A 22,511-nucleotide genomic window follows, 5' to 3' on the forward strand; every position below is an offset into this window, starting at 1 on the left:
CATGTCTGTTGATTGGCTAAAAGAGATGCACAGGTATTCAAGACAGATGAGTGCACTTAGTCAAATAACAAGAAAATTATAAAATAAAACACTTTAATACTGTTTTCAGATAAAACACATACTTCCATATATAACATGTTTTCACTACCAATATAAAATGAAACTTGTTATCAACACATACTAGTATATATGTGAAGCAAAATACAGGTAAACAGAAAAATTATGGGGAATACAACACACTAGTTTATTAAGGCCTACCCCAACAAGGGAATGAATTATGTCTGAAATTTCAAATAAGGATAAATCTTTCGGTATGATTTTTAACATTTTTTTTTTTTACTCATAACTCGCATAAAAAAACACAAGACCCATTAACATATAGGCGACTGAGTGTCAATTTTTCAAAGCAGCAATGATGAAAAAAAAAAAACAGTTATACTGGTTGAATTCAAATTACTTGAGTGTTGCTGTCATGCAAGTTAATTTTAGACCATTTGTATACCTGTATTTCCCAACTGCCTTAAGGTCATGATCAAATATTTAAAAAAAAAATATACAAAAATGTTGGTTTATTTCGCGAAATTCGACTGCTGCATTCAAAAGCTGATTATGAACACACTAATCGCTGCCACCCAGTCCTCACCTCTTTAGAAAAATCACAATTTACAAATGACTTAAATTCGAACCCAATCACTATTTTGTGAGGATGAACAACACAAAGATTTACTTTTCTTTGGCAGGAACATCATTTTTCTCTTTGTGCTCCGCTACTTTCTTTTTTCGAGGACGCTCATCACCCGAAGAATCATCTGATCTACGATCTGAATCACTGTACTCGGGAGTCCGACTGCGCTTCTTCTTTTTCTTGGGACTCTTAGAAGATTCAGGTGCTTTCTCTCGTTCTTTTTCTTTTTCTCTTTCCTTGTCTTTTTCTCTCTCTCTGTCTTTCTCCTTTTCCTTCTCTTTCTCTTTTTCTTTTTCCCGGTCCTTATCTTTTTCTTTCTCCTTTTCATCTTTTTCTTTTTGGAATGCAAATATTATGTACATGCTCGCGGCTTCCCATTCAGTTTTCGTCAATGTACCCTGCCACACAGAGACAAGTAGATATTTAGATTTCTAACACACACCCTAAACTCTTAGTAATTTCTAAATTTTTCAAATATTGATTAGTAGAAAATTGAAAGGGTACATTAACGTTCTTCAACCCCAAAACTCTCTCTCTCAAAAACAAGTCATTGAAAATGACACAGTCCCCGGTAAGTTCTCTTTGTGCTTGTCATATTAAAGCGGAGGGGTTGTCGCAAGCGTGTCCCTGAAACTTGAGTTCCTAGTGGCGTATACAACAGATTGTTTATTTACATGAAAACACGCGTTTCGTGTCATAGTAATATGGCCAAAATAAAAACAGCCGTTATTCAGCCATCTTTGATCTGATTATGAAACACAGAGATATGTATGATGTATGTGCCAAATACAAATGAAAATGGTACATAAATTGTGGAAATATAGTAGTAAGGCCAAAAAGTCAGATGGCTGTCAAACGGCCATCCTTGACCAGATTTTGAAACAAATTGTCATGGACATGCATCCTAACATGTATAAAGTACATGTATGTGCCAAATTTGAATGAAAACTGACAGAGCACATCCAAGATACCGCATAAAAAAACAAAAACAAGATGCCTGCAAGTCGACCATCTTTGATCCAATTGCGAAATATATCGTCATGGACATGTATCCTAACATGTATAATCTATGTACCAAGTTTGAATGACAACTGACAAAGCATGTCCAAAACACAACATTTTCAAATCAAAGAAAGCTTAGAAAGAACTCCCATGTGCTGAGAGTATTGGAGACACATTAAATATAATTTGAAATTACTTAGCTGAAAACTAATTATGCAAATCAGAAAATTAATATGACCAGATTTGAGTGTAAAACTAATGAAGTCTGCGCAATGTAACAGAAAATCTATGTCTCCAAGTTTAATTGAAATGTGATTAGAACCAAAAAACCAAAAAATTATGAATTATTATGCTTATTAGGGAATTAATATGAACAGATTTTTACCCCAAACTAATTAGGTTTGTACATTGTCCTAGAGCATCTTTGTACTAAGTTTCATTGAAATGGAATAATTATTACCGTGAAAACTCCAAAATTTCGACCCCTCTAAAAATTCGAACGCCTATTTATTTGCCGGGTTTCGGTGTTTTATTTACCTCCAAATTTTCGACTCCACTAAAAATTGCCGACTCATTCTTATTCGAAAATTGCGACCAGTTTTAGTTTTCCCCAAAACGAAAAAAAAACGATGTGAGCGTTCAAACGGGACCTTCCTCGAAGGCATGAATCCGGGTTTCTGATTGACTGAGAGATTTTTATTTTATTGGTAACGAAAATATATTCTAAATAAACGAAGTTTCAAATAAAAACGAACACAAAAATCTCGGCATGCTGCGTTTCTGAATTGTTGATTATTACTGTACTCAGTAGTGATTATAATAATGTACACAAAATAAATTTGTTGAATGGTTATGAAATACAAATAAAAGTCAACTTAGTTTCATCGTAAGCGAATGATTCCGGTCTCGTATAAACGTTTGATGCTGTAGGATATCCGCCATGTTCTCTTAGGTCAAATAGGTCAAATCGCTAATTAACCAATCAAAAAGCTGGATGATGCCAACGTGTTCAAATTACCATAGCTTATTTAAATAGATTGATGTTGTAGTACGATATTTTGGCTTGGATTTTGATGCGAAAACGGCATGATTTTTTTTAAATAAAAAAATTAGTTGTTTTTAAAAAATAAACTGGTCATCTGAAGAATAATTTAACATTGTTCACAGTGATAACAGCTCATTCTCGAAAGGAAGCTTACCCGCTCACGCTAGTCACGATAAAAATCATACACGTGTACTCTTGAATAGACAAACGTCAATGACTACGGTAAAACTTAGACTCTATTTTAGCCGGCAGGATTGATTGAAATGTCCGAAAAATGACGCCAAAATACACCTTAAAAGTCCCATTTTATTTTCTTAAATCCCATTTTATTTTTTAATCCAAGGGCGAATTTACGGCAGAATTTGGTCCCTCAAATAACGGACACGTGAGCTTTGATTCTAACCGGATACATTGCACTGGGTCGGGGAGATAGTTTGCTAAACTTCCATGCATCTTTTGTCCAATGGGTACCTGTACTTCGAACATTCGCAAGTTTTTCTAGGTAGTGCGAGACAGCTTTGTCTTTTGACCTATTAGTTTTGTGCTGACCTCTTCTCCGCGTCTTGATGTTTTGTTTTGCTTGTCATAATACTCACTGATTGATGACTTTGTTTAGATTTTGAGTTACAACTCGGCCACGACCTTTGCTTTTACCGTGAAACATGAGGAAGTTTACGTCAATTGACGGACATTGCATTTTTTAATCAAAGAAAGCTTAGAAAGAACTCCCATGTGCTGAGAGTATTGGAGACACATTAAATATAATTCGAAATTACTTAGCTGAAAACTAATTATGCAAATCAGAAAATTAATATGACCAGATTTGAGTGTAAAACTAATGAGGTCTGCGCAATGTAACAGAACCAAAAAATTATGAATTATTATGCTTATTAGGGAATTAATATGAACAGATTTTTACCCCAAACTAATTAGGTTTGTACATTGTCCTAGAGCATCTTTGTACTAAGTTTCATTGAAATGGAATAATTAACACCGCGAAAACTCCAAAATTTCGACCCCTCTAAAAATTTGAAAGCCTATTTATTTGCCGGGTTTCGGTGTTTTATTTACCTCCAAATTTTCGACTCCACTAAAAATTGCCGACTCATTCTTATTCGAAAATTGCGACCAGTTTTAGTTTTCCCCCAAACGAAAAAAAAACCGATGTGAGCGTTCAAACGGGACCTTCCTCAAAGGCATGAATCCGGGTTTCTGATTGACTGAGAGATTTTTATTTTATTGGTAACGAAAATATATTCTAAATAAACGAAGTTTCAAATAAAAACGAACACAAAAATCTCGGCATGCTGCGTTTCTGAATTGTTGATTATTACTGTACTCAGTAGTGATTATAATAATGTACACAAAATAAATTTGTTGAATGGTTATGAAATACAAATAAAAGTCAACTTAGTTTCATCGTAAGCGAATGATTCCGGTCTCGTATAAACGTTTGATGCTGTAGGATATCCGCCATGTTCTCTTAGGTCAAATAGGTCAAATCGCTAATTAACCAATCAAAAAGCTGGATGATGCGAAAACGGCATGATTTTTTTTAAATAAAAAAATTAGTTGTTTTTAAAAAATAAACTGGTCATCTGAAGAATAATTTAACATTGTTCACAGTGATAACAGCTCATTCTCGAAAGGAAGCTTACCCGCTCACGCTAGTCACGATAAAAATCATACACGTGTACTCTTGAATAGACAGACGTCAATGACTACGGTAAAACTTAGACTCTATTTTAGCCGGCAGGATTGATTGAAATGTCCGAAAAATGACGCCAAAATACACCTTAAAAGTCCCATTTTATTTTCTTAAATCCCATTATATTTTTTAATCCAAGGGCGAATTTACGGCAGAATTTGGTCCCTCAAATCACCGGTACGGTGCTCAAATAAGGGAAACGTGAGCTTTGATTCTAACCGGATACATTGCACTGGGTCGGGGAGATCGTTTGCTAAACTTCCATGTATCTTTTGTCCAATGGGTACCTGTACTTCGAACATTCACAAGTTTTCCTAGGTAGTGCGAGACAGCTTTGTCTTTTGACCTATTAGTTTTGTGCTGACCTCTTCTCCGCGTCTTGATGTTTTGTTTTGCTTGTCATAATACTCACTGATTGATGACTTTGTTTAGATTTTGAGTTACAACTCGGCCACGACCTTTGCTTTTACCGTGAAACATGAGGAAGTTTACGTCAATTGACGGACATTGCATTTTTTAAAAACTAATGAAGCACACTGTCTATCATCCCCATTTTTTTTTGCCGATTTCTATTCTGAAAAATTCGACCGTCCGAAAATGCACCTTAATTTTGACTCTAAAAACACGTCACATTTCTAACACAAATTATTTAAAACCAGTCGAAATTTTGGAGTTTTTACGGTACTTTAGATATCAGTGTGAAAGATTAAAATTGGTTAATTATGCAAATTAGGTAATTAATATGTACAGATTTTAACCCACAATTATTCAGGTCTGTCTATTGTCCTACAGCATCCATGTACATTCATTGATATGTGATGTATAGTACCTGAGATATCAGTGTGAAAGTTGGTTAATTATGCAAATTAGGTGATTAATATGCACAAATATTTACCGGAAACTAATTGGGTCTGCATAATTCTAGATTCATTGAAATATGATGATTAGTACTTTAGATATCAGTAGAAAAGCTGAAAATTAATTATGCAAATTAGGTAATTAATATGCACAATTATTTACCCTAAAACTAATCAGGTCTCTGCATAGTCCTAAAGGATCTATGTACCAAGTTTCATTGAAATGCGATGATTAGTACTTGAGATACCCGTGGAAAAGCTGAAAATTAACTAATTATGCAAATTAGGTGATTAATATGCACAAATATTTATCGAAAACAATCAATCTCTGCATAGTCCTTGAGTATGTAAGTACCAAGTTTCATTGAAATGTAATGCTAACTACTTATATCAAATGCTGAAAATTAATTAATTATGCAAATTAGGTAATTAATATGTACTGATATTACCATAAAAACTATCAGGTCTGTGCAGTGTCGTATGACATCTATGTACCAAGTTTCATTGAAATGTGATGATTAGTACTTGAGATATCAGTGGAAAAACCGAAAATTGACTAATCATTATGCAAATTAGGTAATTAGTATCCACGGATTATTACCAAAAACTAATCAAAACCTAGCATTAGTTCAGAGCATCTATGTACCAAGTTTCATCAAAATCCAATGAGTGGTTGTTTAGATATCAGTGGAACAGTCATGGAACCACTAAAAAATAGCTAATTATCATGCAAATTAGGTAATTAATATGCACGGATTTTTACCAAAAATTAATCAAATCTGCGCATATGTTCAGAGCATCTATGTACCAAGTTTCATCAAAATCCAATGAGTGGTTCTTTAGATATCAGTGGAACAGTCATAGAACAGCTAAAAATTAGCTAATTATCATGCAAATTAGGTAATTAACGAGCATGGATTTTTACCAAAACCTAATCAAATCTGCGCATTGGCCCAGAGCATCTATGCACCAAGTTTCATCAAAAACCAATGTATGGTTCTTGAGATAGCAGTGGAACAGTCGGACACACATACACACATACACACATACACACATACAGACACACTAACTGCAAAGACTCCCATTTTGTGCTTCGCACATGGGAGTCAAAAACAAGATGGCTGCCAGTCGGCCATTTTGAATCGAATCACTAAATCACTGCATGTGCATATGTCCCACATAAGGTACTAGGCACATGCAAAGAATGAACGAATCGGTCCACAGGATTCTGAAATATGACGTTGGATAGACTGACGCACGGACAGACGGACACACGAACGGACGGTCAGACGGACACACGAACGGACGGTCAGACGGACTTCCTCAGGAACTCACGGACGGTCGGGGACATGTATCCTAACATGTATGATCTATGTACTAAATTTGAATGAAAACTGACAAAGCATGTCCAAAATACGACATTTTCAAAAAACAAGATGGCTGCCAGTCGGCCATCTTTGATCCAATTGTGAAATAAATCATCATGGACATGTATCCTAACATGTATAATCTATGTACCAAGTTTGAATGAAAACTGACAAAGCATGTCCAAAATACAACATTTTCAAAAAACAAGATGGCTGCCAGTCGGCCATTTTGAATCGAATCGCTAAACCACTGCATGTGCATATGTCCCACATAAAGTACTAGGCACATGCAAAGAATGAACGGAATCGGTCCAAGGGATTCTGAGATATGACTCCGGACGGACGCACGGACGCACAGCCGGACGGTAAAAGCACAGCAAAGACCGGTAATTATAATACAATTTCACACTAACTCAAATTTTGCAGTGTCAAAATACAGTTCAATTTTTTGGAGACTATCGTAACAAAAATTGAGGTACTTACAATTTTTCGGGGGCGACGTTCATCGTCTGATGTATCATAGGAGGAATCTGAGTAAGAATCTGAATCTCTGCCTCCCTTTTTTTCAAGAAACTTTTTTGCATGTTTGTAGTCTTTAGTATCATGACTAACCAAGTCAATCTCTCTATCTGGAGGATATTGCTGAAAAACAAGAGCATTTTCACAATCATAGATTGATTTGAGGATAAAACATTTTATAATTTAACATACCGTAAAATCTCAATTTGTGGTAATAAAAATAATTCTTCTAAAGAACACAAATACCTAGCATACAAATGGAAATCATTTTTTCCTTGGGCACAAATTAAGAGTAAGTTTTGATTAAATAAATAGTGAATCATTTTTTCCGGATAAAAACAGGTAATTTAACATCTGTCATGGTATGATCTAGCATTTGCACAAAGCAGTGTCATAGCCATGGAGCTTTGCAGGAAATACCGGTACACAAACCTGCCAAAACACAGCACTGTGTCAAATTATGCATCAAATGGCCATCAGTCAGTCAGATTCCATTGAGATACCCGAGAAACAATGACATGTTCAAATTATGATTTGGGACTTAAATGGACACCAGTCTTCAACAGAATGAAACTTAATCAATGTGCATATGTCTCCCATATAATGTCCAGGCATGTTCGAGAAATGATGCCAGACAGGCATACATAAGCCAAAACATAAGTCACCTTTCAGAATTTCTCTGGCAGTTATGAAATAAGCAATGTTATTTTTGAGTGTACATCTTGGATACAGACGAATTTTTATGAGTTTGATTCTTCCAACATGTGGAACTGTCATTGTAGTGAGTTTGAATGAATGTTGTTAAATTTACGTGCACTTGTAATCCAGTATGTATGATCCTGATACAAAGCCCTCTATGCATCTGTGAGAAATGATTCCCTAAGAAATGGTCCCAAACATGTTTAAGAATCAGAGTTTAGCAATTTGTCATCAGTCAAAGCACATCTGAGAAATGGCTCTTGATGCAACACAAATTAATAGTTCCTGATTTAAAAAATCGCATGTACTGAAAATCATTTTCACTATTACCGCCATAATGTTCCGAACACTAAAACAGCAACATTGCTAACTAAGTTGCTGACTGGTTTGCGTTTAGAACATGTTGGGTCAAACCAACCTCAACATGAGATGTCAAACTAATTGTGGGGGACTCAGACAGGTTGAATATAAATAGAAGATCACAATGCAATTGCCTTTTAATTTATTTCATTCATAATATAATAAATGGCAAAGTTATCCAAACAAAATGTATGTACCAACACAGTATGAAATGTCAGTCTAGTGCGTGGCATAACACACTCACAAGCAGTTAGACGAGTAGCGCACCCTCGTGAAAGTGGTGAACTAACCAGTTACAATCATGTAACGATATTCAAACATGCATAACAAACAAGTTAGAAACTTAGCTGGCAATGTTCGGAACAATATGAAGGTGACAGGAAATGTCAATTGAGTTAGAACTTCGTAAGATCCTTTTTGTCTACAATATTTCAGATGATTGATACTTTTACACGGGGAGTAATCTATGACACCATTCAAACATAATAGAAGCGGCATTCATGTGGTATTTTTGTCTGTCACTGGTTGCTATGGAACCCACCAAACCAAGGAAACAGACATGTAATGTATATCTGAAATCGATTTTACACAAAGTGGTAAAATGTTAAATTCATAAAAACAATTTGCTGCACCCAGCTAGACATATGGGTATCACATATGTGACGACACACAACAATACTCAGATGAGCTCACCTCCAGGGCTTGCATTCTGCTCACCAATTCTTCGTTCTCTTTGTCTTTAACCATATTTTTGAAAAACTCACAGAATGTCTTCTTGTAAACAAGTTTCATTTTATACTTTTGAGCCATCCTGGAAAAGATGACAAGAAATGAAATTAACACAACACCAATGCACCATGACCAATGCATGTACACGTCTCAGATCACACCAGATTTCCTTCTAGTCTCACAGCTTATTAATATTCATAAGCTAAATATTATTCATATAGTCATCCTCGTAGTTACAATTTAACTACTGTAGAATACTTTATTTTCGCTTGCAATTTATTTCCGCTATTTTTGCTGAAGGGAAGATTCCGTGAAAATAAAATCCAGCGAATATACTTTTTTTCCTATATTTCACATTAAACTCATCAAAAATCAGTGAAAATAAATTCCATACAAAACACCCAAAAAGCCTTTTCAGCAAAAATTAATTGCAGCTAAAATAAAGTATTTTACAGTACTTTAACTTTTAAGTATTTTGATGTAAATTAATCTGGTTTGATAAAAATGAAGAATAGATACTCTTTTTTTTAAATACCAGCATGGGCAGATTCCTGGCACCATGCAATCAAGATAATATGCAAAGAAGTAAATAAATCGTACATACCTCTCCAGAAGGGGGAAATATACCAAAAACTCTGGGCAGTCAACAACACCATGCAGCTGAAAATCATATTCACAACCAAACAATGGAAACTTGTCTTTATCCTTGAATGTGACTCTGTACAACTCATTACCAAAGGACATGCTGTCAGATTCTTTGAGACGACGTCTGTAACAAATATAACAAGTCATTGTCAATGACACGTCCCCGTTCCGTTCATATTTGAGTGACATATACATTCAAAGCAGATCATGACCGAAATGCACCTGCATATGTACAACACATTGTACTAAATCTGAACAAAATCCATGCATGCATGACTGAGATCCGGTTCTGGAATTGTGAAAATACGTGATTTTAATGCATTTTCGGCCTTAAAATGGCCATCATTCAGCTATTGCTAAGCGGATCATGAAACAAATGCACATATCTATTTGTGACATGATGCACCATGTGTGTGTGAAGTTTGAACTTGATCAATCCAGACATGTCTTGGATACGGATCCAGAACTGAATTCTTTAAGAAAATGGCCGCCAGTCGGCCATTTCGAACTTGATCCGAAAAAAAAATGACGTGCATCAAGGTCCTATTATGTTTAATGTAAGTACCGAATTTGAACAAAATCTGTCCATGCATAACTGAGATCCGGGTTCGGAATGGTGAAAATGTGCGATTTCAATGCATTTTCGGCCTTAAAGTGGCCGCCATTTGGCTATCGTTAATGGGATCATGAAACAAATGCACATACATATTTGTGACATGATGTACCTTGTGTGTGTGAAGTTTGAACTTGATCAATCCAGACATGTCTCGGATACAGATCCAGAACTGAATTCTTTAAAACAAAATGGCCGCCAGTCGGCCATTTCGAACTTGATCTGAAAAAAAAAATGACGTGCATCAAGGTCCTATTATGTTTAATGTATGTACCAAATTTGAATGAAATCCGTCCATGCATAACTGAGATCTGGGTCCGGAATGGTGAAAATGTGTGATTTCAATGCATTTTCGGCCTTAAAGCGGCCGCCATTTGGCTATCGTTAATGGGATCATGAAACAAATGCACATACATATTTGTGACATGATGTACCTTGTGTGTGTGAAGTTTGAACTTGATCAATCCAGACATGTCTCGGATACGGATCCAGAACTGAATTCTTTAAAACAAAATGGCCGCCAGTCGGCCATTTCGAACTTGATCCGAAAAAAAAAATGACGTGCATCAAGGTCCTATTATGTTTAATGTATGTACCAAATTTGAATGAAATCCGTCCATGCATAACTGAGATCTGGGTCCGGAATGGTGAAAATGTGCGATTTCAATGCATTTTCGGCCTTAAAGCGGCCGCCATTTGGCTATCGTTAATGGGATCATGAAACAAATGCACATACATATTTGTGACATGATGTACCTTGTGTGTGTGAAGTTTGAACTTGATCAATCCAGACATGTCTCTGATACGGATCCAGAACTGAATTCTTTAAAACAAAATGGCCGCCAGTCGGCCATTTCGAACTTGATCCGAAAAAAAAAATGACGTGCATCAAGGTCCTATTATGTTTAATGTATGTACCAAATTTGAACGAAATCCGTCCATGCATAACTGAGATCCGGGTCCGGAATGGTGAAAATGTGCCATTTTGATGCATTTTCGGCCTTAAAATGGCCGCTATTCGGCTATCGTTAATCGGATCATGAAAAAAATGCATGTGCATATGTCCCATATAATGTGTGATGTATGAGTGAAGTTTGAACATAATCGGTCCATGCATGTTCGAGATACAGGTGATCACGGACGCACGGACGGACGGACGGACGCACACAGGGCAAAACATAAGTCCCCGTTTTCGGACTCCGTCCGAACGGGGACTAACAAAGACATAAATGTCACAGTCACAGTGTACAGGAATACATGGCTTTATATAACACAATTATAACCAAATAAAATGGATATGTTATATTGCACAATGCATTACTGGCAAAATAAAATTCATTCAGATTTTGCTAAGTCAATATAAAATGTAGGAATGGCTGTGAATACAGAGCATTCATTAGACAAATATTAGAGGGGAGCATACATAGACAGTTCACACTGAACATAATCACAAAAAATATTAACACCATCATGTCTTGCTTTTTGGAAGTGGGTAAAATATATGATATGCATCAGTAACCTCCATGTGTACAGACATGTACTCATGGAGGTTACTGATGACAAGTTGAAAACAAATGTGTTTGCAAAAGAAGATTTCTATTATGCTGAACTTATAGGTTGATAAAACCATGTCTGTAACAAGCTATGCATGACACAGTCCCTATTAGTTATCATCTATAACATGATGTACCGGTATTATGATGTAGAGCCATTTGGCCATCTTGAATCAGATCATGAAGCAAATTATGTGCATATGTATAATATTATGTTTGATGTATATGTAAAGTTTCGGACGGCATCTGAATTGAAACTAAATATAGCATCCATGATAAAACCCAATAAAGTACAACCACTTCTTCTCATGAATTCTTTTAATTTGTAGAGGTTGTGAGAAAGGATGCATTTAGCTCTGTAAGGGTGCCTTTGGAGATTGCCATGTATGATGTGGACATACAGTTTTAGAGACCTGAAGAGCTCATTGTCAACAGAGGTGAAGTAAAATTGCATGTGCCAAACAAAGAAAGTTTTTGACATCAAAACGGCAGTAATATTCTAATATTTTTCACATTTTACCTGCTTACAGTGGCAGTGACTGAATTGTTGGTAACTACATGAACCAACATGAAAATGTACAGCGATAAGCAAACAAGCACGTATCTGCACGGTCGTTAGTAAAGTGTGGTGTAGTTTGTCCTAAAACAATTTGACTCGTTATACTGAAGACATGCTTATAGTAGATAAATATTACGAATACCTAGTCTATTTCAAGTTGTCCATGTAGTAATTTTTAATTTTAGTTATGCGTGTTATGGTTCTAATGTTCTCCCCCAAGGAATTTAAAGCACAGTAGTAAATGCTATGCATGAATTTTCAAGGAAAGGAAAAGTTTATTGATATGTTAATTATGTTTTATTTTAATAATGATAATAACATAATAGACAGTACAGCAGGAGTATCGACTGACGCGCAGAGGTATCCTCGTAATAACTATATTATTATACATCTTTTCCTTCCAAGGATACACCATGGGAATGGCGAAATCCAAAATGTTTAGAACAAAATCAGCGAACTTCTTTGTGTGGATAAAAAAATAGGCCAATGGCCTGTTGCTCAACGGCTATTGTACAAAAGATTAGTGCTGTATATGACAAATACCCCAAAAAGCAGTGAGTGAGACAATAAAACATAATGCTAAAAGTGGATATTTTTACAAAAATAACAGAAATATTCAATAAAATTAGAATCAAAGAGAGCTTAAAAAGAATTCCAGCATGTTGAGAGAATAACATAACATGATATTTGCAATTATCTGAATTCGTAATACATGCATATACCACGTTTTGTTGAAATATGTTGAATGGTTCTTGAAATAGCACCCAAATAGCTTGAATTTCACTCGCTGATACGCAAATTAGATAATTTGCATAAATTTCCACCAAAAACTAAATATATCTGGAAACTGCCCCAACACATCTATGCACCAAGTTTTATTAAAACATATTAAATGGTTCTCAAGATATCAACAAAATAGCCTAAATATTGGTATGTAAATTAGGCAATTTGCATAATTTTCCACCAAAATCAATCATGTCTATACACATTTAAATATGTGGAGTGATTATGTTTTCATTACAATCACAATAGACCAATCAAAGAAAACTTAGAACTCCCATGTGCTATGTGAGAATGAGAAACAGTTCACATTGGAAATAATGGTTAGTTGAAATTCCATTTTTAACCAAAAATGATAAAAATATTTGCCAAAATTAGAGAATTAAAGATATGGCAATGGGATGAACAAATCTAGTAGATGTCAACACAAGGTACATACACACTAAGTATCAAAGCATTCAGGCTACCGGTTTTGAAGAAGAAGTCGAAAATAGAATTTTCGACCAAAAATGACCATTTTAAAATATTCGCAATCCAAAGCAGATGCACTATCAATATCAGCACTGTAGACCACTTAGTGTCATAGTAGCATAGAAGAAATTTCAGAGTTTTGGGGGGCTAATTTGCATAATTTTTGGCAGATCGACTTCTCATGAACAAATTAACATCAAGGCATCCACACACTAAAAATCGAGTCGAACAGTTCAGCGTTTTTTGAGAAGAAGTCATGCACAGACAGATAGACAGACGGACTACAGAAACCCATCCCATAGGCTCAGCGGACCTATGGTCAGTTGAGCAAAAAATCAGCGAATACTTACACAATTTCATAGGAGTCTGGCGTTGTGCCAATAAAGTAGCCACCTGGTTTAATTCGCTCGCATAAATTCTTTATCATGTTGTCGGCTTGTTGGTAAGATTCAAACGAGTAATGAAGTGCAAACTGACAACTCGCGATATGAAACATCTGGTCTCGGCTCTTGTACCTTTCCGATAGAAGTTTCTGCCCCAAAACAAAAGAAAATAGAATTAGCTATGTTTTGATTTAGCTTGAAAATAATTCAGATGGACAGTGGTTGAACTTTATGATTCTGAAGCCACACTGAATAAAGAAGAAGTAACCTGCAACTCAATGTGGTCTAACTATTGTGCATGCCCCCAAAAGTGGCACATCCTGACAATTCTCAATGGCAGCATTATAGAATTATGCATGTGAATCCCCCCTCATCCCCCAATGAAACTACCAGGATTTATGCTCTTCACAGTCGTCGTGCATTGAAGCCTACAATGCTGCATTCAATGACTTACAAGATAAATAAAAGAATGATAATTTATATACAAATGCTGCTCACAAACCTTTGAGCAATCTGCAATGATAAACTGACAACGGAACATTCGTTGCCTGGCTCGCCGAGCTCGTTCAAGGTTGTCTTCGTAGCGCTGTTCACATTGTTGTACTGATGTTGCAGCAATATCTGCAACCACAACATGGTAATTAATTTACAACAAGTCAATACACATGTACAGTATCAATCAATTTACGTTTCATCCACAAAACACCACAACCTTCAGCAAACGCTACAATGCTGAATACTCACCTGCACAAACTAACTTATCAATATGAGCAATTCTCCATTTCAATATATCGCCACCTTTACCGCAACCCACGTCCAGCACACTGATCTTACAATCGTCTCCTTTTCGATCACGGACTCTCTGCACCGTGTCAGCTATGCACACGCTTTTGATCCAGTTGTTGAAGTTTCGGAGGTAGAAAATTCGGCTCTGGCTACGAGCTTCTATTCCTGACTCAGGCAGTTGATTGTAGTGCCGGGCCACCTTATCACCAAGGTTACGAGATGGCTGCAGATGGTATGTAGATTGAAAAAAAATATGATGTATGAATAATGGATGCAAATGTATACGATTGTCACAATACAGGGCAAATAAACCAAAAGTGAATAGAATTTTAAGCCAGGGAGTTTGTCATGCGTCAGATGGCCATAGCGTGCCATTGTTTACAAACTAGCGTTTACCCATGAACCTTCGGACTCGAGTCCTGCACGTGCACAGATAACAACCCTCCCGCTTTAATAAGCATTGTCATGTAAGTGACATGTCTCAACTAGATCAGAAATTTTGAGGTCTCTGAGACTGCTACAATATGACCTACACACATTGGTCAATGAATACATTAACAGTCAGTCATTGATCTTAATTTTGATTGGTTCATTATAAATGATCATCACCATAGGCATAATCTGCACATACAATAAAAAAAAGAATTTCCCATTCTTTGTTTCAGTAGAACAGTCCATAGTATGGTATGTAAGGTTTGATTGCAATTGAATAACTTGTAAGCTAAACTGACCAACAGGTCATGGCGACCCTCGAAAATGCTTTGATTTGTGATCTTACCCGTTCATCATCAGAGCTGGAGTAACTACGAGATCTTCGTCTACGTCCTACAATCATGAATATAATATACTTTGATTTATACATGTATGATGGAAGGCAATTGCAAGTGTTGGCTGGCATCAAAACATCTTAGTTTATACCGTATGTATCTGGGTAAGCGTCCATGCCCGGGCAAACGCCCACCCCCTATTTTCATACAATGAAGAAGTTGAGGACATATCTGGGCATAGGGGTCTCTCCTGGTAGTTTCACGTTCTGCCTCAAGGGCAGTGTGTTCGCCGCTGTTTACATTTTTTTCTTCAAGATTTTTCATCAGAATCATAACAGTCAACAGGTCAAAAATGTATATTAAGGTAGAGATGCAGTTTATTTGGCTTGCTTTTTAATTGAGTAATTAGACAATGAAGATGGTATTATATATCCAACATGTTATATATTTTCTCAAAGCTTATTATACAAACTTTGTAAAACTTGTCTTTATTTTAAATATCCAGAATGCGTTTTTGATTTTGGGTCAAAAATATGCTTTTTTGGACAAAAGTGGTTTAAAAAAAATTAGCTTAAAAACTTCAAGTCCGTTTGTGGGTAAAATTACAGCACTGGATACCTTGGTATACTACTAATTCAAATGCGTCCACTCATCTCTCTAACGGCTTTCAAAGTCGCACAGCATGACCTCAAAGTTCACTCTTTTCTATTTTTGCATAATTTATATATCCATGTTAATTGCGGACTTGTTATTTTTGTTCCACTCGCCGTAATAAACTGTCCGGACGCATTTTGAAGGGGGAACACCTTGTCAATAATATGTGAAAATTTCGAGGCAAATGGCCAAAGCGTCTATCAGCTATTTTAATTTTAAACCCAAGAATTCACCAAAAATAGAAGACGAGAAAAAGGCTAATTTGCATATCTGCGCGTTAAACCGGGAATTACTGCTTTGTCATACTTTCTAGACTATTGAAATTGAAAGTTAACGTATAGACATAGACATTTTATGTAAAATCGTTGGACCAGAACAACTGCTCTTGAATATATAAATCAGAAACACGTCATTCATACCAGTGTTTTGATGGGGTCGGTAAAAACACGTGGCAATGCCCAGTAAATATGACGTCATCTCATGAATTATTAAACAGGGGGCGGTCCGAGGAAGGTGACCTTTTATCACGATCAAAACATCATGGCTTCTCTTCGATGTATTTTCAATAAAAAATCTACGAGTATTTCACAGCCTATGGTTTACCGTGAAGAGTACAAAGTGGGATATTAAATTATTTATCCTTGATGATTTTTATGTAGTATCGAGAACCAACTCCAGGAAGCGAACGCACAATAATGATTAATCGCGTAATCCCAGAATCGAAACGCGAGGCACAGAAGTTTTGTTCATCGTTTCCAATCCAATTTTTCCCATTGCAACATATTTGTTAAAAGAAATATTTGAATTATGTTCGTTTTTTAAGGAGGCATTTTTTTATTTTTTCCGATTTTGGCAACGCCTTATTCAGGGATTTTCTAAGACAGTCGCAGACAATCAGCGCACGGATGTACGTTCAAAACATGCTGTTGTACTACCGGCGACGGTCGCCTGCAAGAAGAGAGCTCCAGCTCCTAACGTAAAAGTTTTAAAATTTCGACCGATTTTAAATAATTTGTGTTGGAAATCTGACATGTTTTAAGAGTGCAAAATTAAGGTGCATTTTCGAGCGGTCGAATTTTTCTGAATAGAAATCGGCAAATGAAAAAATAGGAGTGCTAAACAGTGTGCTTCGTTAGTTTAAAAAAAGGGAATGTCCATCAAATTGACGTAAACTTCCCCATTTTTCACGGAAAAAGCAAAGGTCGTGGCCGAGTTGCAGGCTAAAAAACTCAAAAATCAAAACAAAATCATCAATCAGTAAGTATTATGACAACAAAACATCAGACGCGGAGAAGCGGTCAGCGCGTCAAAAGAGTTGTTACCGTAATGTATCAAGTTACCTCTCTCCGTGATTTATTTTTCATTGAAATTATTTGGTTGTTTTCAATTAATTTTAGTGTACCTCTGCAATTTATTTTAGCATTGTCAGTTGTTTGCTTCATTGAATTAAACGGAGTTCGTCCGGTTACAAACAAAGCTGTCTCGCACCACCTAGCAAACCTTGCGAATGATCGAAGTACAGGTACCCATTGGACAAAAGATACACGAAAGTTTGTATCTCCCCGACCCAGTGCAATATATCCGGTTAGAATCAAAGCTCACGTGTCCCTTATTTGAGGGACCAGACTCTGCCGTAAATTCGGGATGGGATTTAGAAAAAAAATAAAACGGGACTTTTAAGGTGTATTTTGGCGTCATTTTCTAAGTTTTACCGTAGTCATTGACGCCTATTCAAGAGTATGATGTTTATTGTGACTAGCGTGAATGGGTAAGCTTCGTTTCGACAATGAGCAGTTATCACTGTAAACAATGTTAAATCATTCTTCACAAGCTCAGTTTATTTTTTGAGAACAATTATTTAAAAATAAAATCTCTCAGTCAATCAGAAACTTGGATTCATGCCTTCAGGGAAAGTCATGTTTGGACGCTCACATCGATTTTGTTTTTCGTTCGGTGGGCTGATGCCTTCAGTGTAGCTTTTGCCTCTTCCGACATAGAAATCATCTGAATCTTCTTTCTACCTCTCTTTCTTTTCACATTACGCATAATGTAATGATAACAATTAGGAAAAAACGCTGAGGAAATATAATGTTTGGTTTGCTAGCGAGCGAGACCTGATTTGAGAATAATTGCATATGCGCGTGAATTGAATGAACTATGACCCGTACAATCTCGATTTGCATATTGTCAATCAAAGGTCCTGTTATTTGGTTACTCATGCAAATTAGGCAATTGGACATAAACATTGCCACGTGTGAGTGTTTTTTATTTTTAACCAGGAAATAAACAGCAATTTTAACGGTGTTCCAATAAGAATTCATTGGTCAAATTTTCACAGAATGTTCTTTAGATAAAAATCTATATAAAAAACGAAAAAAACTATTTTTGATTTAAATTCACAAATAAACTGCATCTCTACCTTAAAGCAAGTTCTCTTTTTTAAGTACGTCGCAGTGTTCTCCAGAGGCCAAAAAAGCATTGCGGCTGCGACGCTATCGGATTAGCCCGTGACGATATGCGTTTCCTCCGCGATGCTATTATTTATCCTGTGATCTGATTTCTTCAGTCTCTCACGGACTGGTAAAGTTTCCTGACTAACTAGTTAAATCTACAAATGCATGGTATTAACACCAATTTCCCGGAATAATCCCCTGTTGTTTCTCATTGGTTGGATATCGTTTTAAAACAAAGCAGTTCTATAAAGACAAAGCTGTAAGCTTGGTGGCAAACGCTCTTTGCCAAACATATATTCATATGCAAATGATATAGTCACACTTGGGGTGAAAAGTATTTTCATTATTATTTTTGAAATGTAGTTGTACTATTATTCTAGGTTTTGATTTTTGTCAGTATTTTTGATATTGTATTTGTCTTTTGAGATCAAAATGTGAAAAAATATATATTTATGATGTAAACAATTTTGACCTTGTGATTGTGAATCCAAGATGGCGTCACCCACGTGAGATCCAGCGAACTTTCAACTCGAATCGCATATCATGCTCAGATCTGGATGAATTATATGAGGCATAATGGAAAAAAATATATTTATCAAGAAACCAGCAATTCTAATCAAGAAACGTGTGAAAATTAGAGTGACACTTGTTTTATTTCTTGGAGGAAAAGCCTCAATTTTTAGTGTCGTACTCGTTCAGCTTTAGCATTATCGACAATGAAACCGATGTTGCAATATTGTAGCAACCTGTACCAGGGAGAGTGGTTGAAAGCTTGTTGTTTTGGCTTAATAAAATATTTGCTAGCAGCTTGCGAATCCATATCTGGGGTCAGCAATTTTGCAATGTCACGCCGAAGACTGCCAACTTTTTTTGCCTTCTTTCATCACAGCTATTGCATTTTTGTCATGGAAATTCTTCTTCTGTTGTTGAATGGTAACTTTCACCATGATTAATGAATGCCTAGTCTGATAAGAAAGCGATGTTGACTTGACCTCTATGATGAAACATTAGAAGTGATGTCATTCTTGGCCAATCAGTGAAGCGAATGCCTAAGGTCAAAGATAATTTCCAGAGGGTAAACAAAAGCATCGTGCAAGCCGTTTGCTGCTACCCAATTTTTCTTGTCTCTTTATTCGGATTAGATGTGAATTAAAAGTGCCAAGCAGACAGACAGCAAAATCAGTGGATTAAATGTGCTAAGCCCAAATTGTGTGGGACGGCATCAACGAACTTCAAGACGAAGCTGTAGGGATTTTGTTTGAGGGCGACAGTGACGCCGACTTGGACTTTGAGGGTTTTGACTTTTACGAAGATAGCAATGAATGTACAAATAGAGAACTGAGATGTTTTTTTCCCAACAACTATGAACTTTTGTAATTTGTTGATCTGACATTTTAATTCATTTTAAGTTCACATGTATTGGGTGTGTTTGTCGGCGGGGAAATCCTAATTCAAATGATTCTTCACTGTCGATTTTTATTATTTCTGGTTTATTTGTCACATTCTAAGCAATAAATTATTTCTTGTTACACTTCTTATGCTGCATATTGTTCATTTATTTCCATTCCATGTCTTCATTTGACATTATATTCCCTGTCGTAGTTCACTCTGCGTGTTCTCAATTTTTGGGGATTTTGGGTTTTTTTTTGCAGAGGGACGGCCGGGCAAATGCGCACCCTTACTTTTTGACAATTTTCCATGTTCAGGAACCTGGGCGCATACCTGGATAAATACGGTACATTTATCACATGCATATATCCAGTCCAAAAAAGTGAAAAAAGGAGAGTGTTGAAATAGGAAATATTGCTGTAATAAAACCGAATATGCATCATGATTCTAGTATGCTCAATTTTTGTTATGTACCTGTGTGGCAATTCTGCACATGCACTATATTTGCTCAATCTATATACACTGTCTATTATGATTATCATGAATGCGTAAACTATGATTTGATAATATGAGGTTATCACAAGAATACCACAAATATAAGCACTAAGCCAGTATATCGACCGACATGTCACCAAGATAGATGCAACCCATACTGCTTGAGTACATACTTTGTAGTATTCAGTGCTCGTTTTTTTTGCTTGTAATAATAGCAAAATTCTATTGTTTTCAGTGGTGAATGTATAATAATGACTGGTTATTATAATGAAAGGTGATAAATATTTTTTCAGAAGTGTTTTAAGAAAAGTATTAAATATGCACCAATGTATCACATAGATAATAACAAATCTAGATTTTTACAATATTTTGAGGGGCGTTGGTCAAATAAGCGCTCACCAACTCTTGAAAATCATTTATGAGTTGCGGTAACTGTTGAATGAACACCACCGTAGAAATCTGTCTCTGTATCTCTACAAATATTCCGCATTCTACCTTATTAGGAAATGTTAATTCCAAATAAGGAATGGATAACATGATATTTACAAGATGTGGGACATGTTTCAACCTAGGATTGTGTATTTTCGTTTAGTGAATCTGATGACAAAGTATCGACCTGCTTATTTTAACTGCAAAGCTGAATGCCTCTTAAATCGCCCAATACACTCTTTCACAATAGTATCGAATGCCCGGTCTATGCGACTTCTCAGGACTGTGGGGGCCGATTGATCAGCGGAAGGAGGCCAACCTACAGGACTGTACTCAGGGCTACATGTGAGATTGTCCTTTAGCTCTTTGAGTAAGATTTGTCATTAGACATAGATGAAGAACAATTTTTGCCAATCAATATTTTTTTGAGATTTTGAAAGAAGAAATTCAAAGGAGTGTTTATTCAAATAAATATATGAGCTGACACAATGTATAACTGCTATTTGAGCCAGGTTCAAAAACAAATAACGCACATGCCTTTTCAGATTAGAGTGTATTAAAAATGAATTTCATTTCTTTTCTAATCATTTTTATAACACATTATTTATTGCCACTGATAGCATCAGGGTAATCAGTTTGCACACAAAGATGTGAATATAATCTCGCTGGTATGTTTTACAGAATATAAAATCACTTCGAAATGTCTAGTATTTGGCTTTTTATAAACTGTACCATCGTGAATAAAACAGACTATTGATGACTGTATACTGTGCATACGCTTTTAAATCTTACAGGACGAACGGGGTAATGGCTTTGCTTGGTTTGGGGCTCAAGTGTGCGAAACTATGAGACCAGAGCTTTCATTTTCAAAACGCATGTTGGAATACGGACGCCATTGAAATACACATGAATGTAGAAGAAATGATGCGATGTAATTAACAACAAAGAAACTGCATTCGCTAAAAATTTAGTGCATACTGCAATCGGCCGTATAAAAACATGGTATATGTGCAATGGTAACTATCTCTTTAAAACAAAGTTCCTTGCAGTGGCAAATCAGGAAAGCATGTGTGAATAAAGTGGGGAAAATAATTACCTTTCGAGTCATCCGCCATATTGAACGACTAATGTGCGCATGCTTAGAACGATTACAGCGAGTCAGCCACGGATTCACGAATTTGCGATATTCGTTTTGCGGTCATTGTGCTCCGTTTGAATTACGCAATATATATTGTGTTTCAACTATCAAGTGTTATATGACTAAATAAAATTAAATTTAAAATATAATTAAAATATCTCTCAGTGACGAACAACAGTCTCTATATACGGCGCTAGTTTTCTAACTCACGGCTAATGTTGATTAATACGGCACATGAATTATTCACACAATGGCTCGATGCCGATGTTTTTTTTTTTTGACATTTACATTCCAGTTTCCGAGAAACACTGAAAGCCCTCTTGTACACAAAAAATCGTAAAAAATACAAAAAGGCCCGTCACTACTGTGGACAATGTAAAGGAATTGTCAAAAATGTGAATATATTGATTTAGCTTCATCTGTTC

At 36.0% G+C, this 22,511-nt stretch overlaps 1 protein-coding gene across 1 annotated transcript; it reads right to left on the reverse strand.

The window, feature by feature from the left end:
• Positions 1-552: 552 nt before the first annotated feature.
• LOC100378111 (mRNA cap guanine-N(7) methyltransferase-like) lies at positions 553-22,104 on the reverse strand. The gene is made up of 9 exons (XM_085500204.1): positions 22,045-22,104; positions 15,540-15,586; positions 14,720-14,984; positions 14,478-14,596; positions 13,943-14,124; positions 9,576-9,740; positions 8,936-9,053; positions 7,148-7,306; positions 553-1,083 (listed from the first exon to the last, which is right to left on the reverse strand). The coding sequence occupies exons 1-9, from the start codon at positions 22,061-22,063 to the stop codon at positions 724-726; spliced, it is 1,434 nt and encodes a 477-aa protein (XP_085356330.1). The 5' UTR covers positions 22,064-22,104; the 3' UTR covers positions 553-723.
• Between the last annotated feature and the right edge of the window lie 407 nt (positions 22,105-22,511).

The sequence above is a fragment of the Saccoglossus kowalevskii genome, chromosome 6 (genome assembly GCF_978046115.1).
Source record: "Saccoglossus kowalevskii chromosome 6, keSacKowa6.1, whole genome shotgun sequence".
Taxonomy (NCBI): Eukaryota; Metazoa; Hemichordata; class Enteropneusta; family Harrimaniidae; genus Saccoglossus; species Saccoglossus kowalevskii.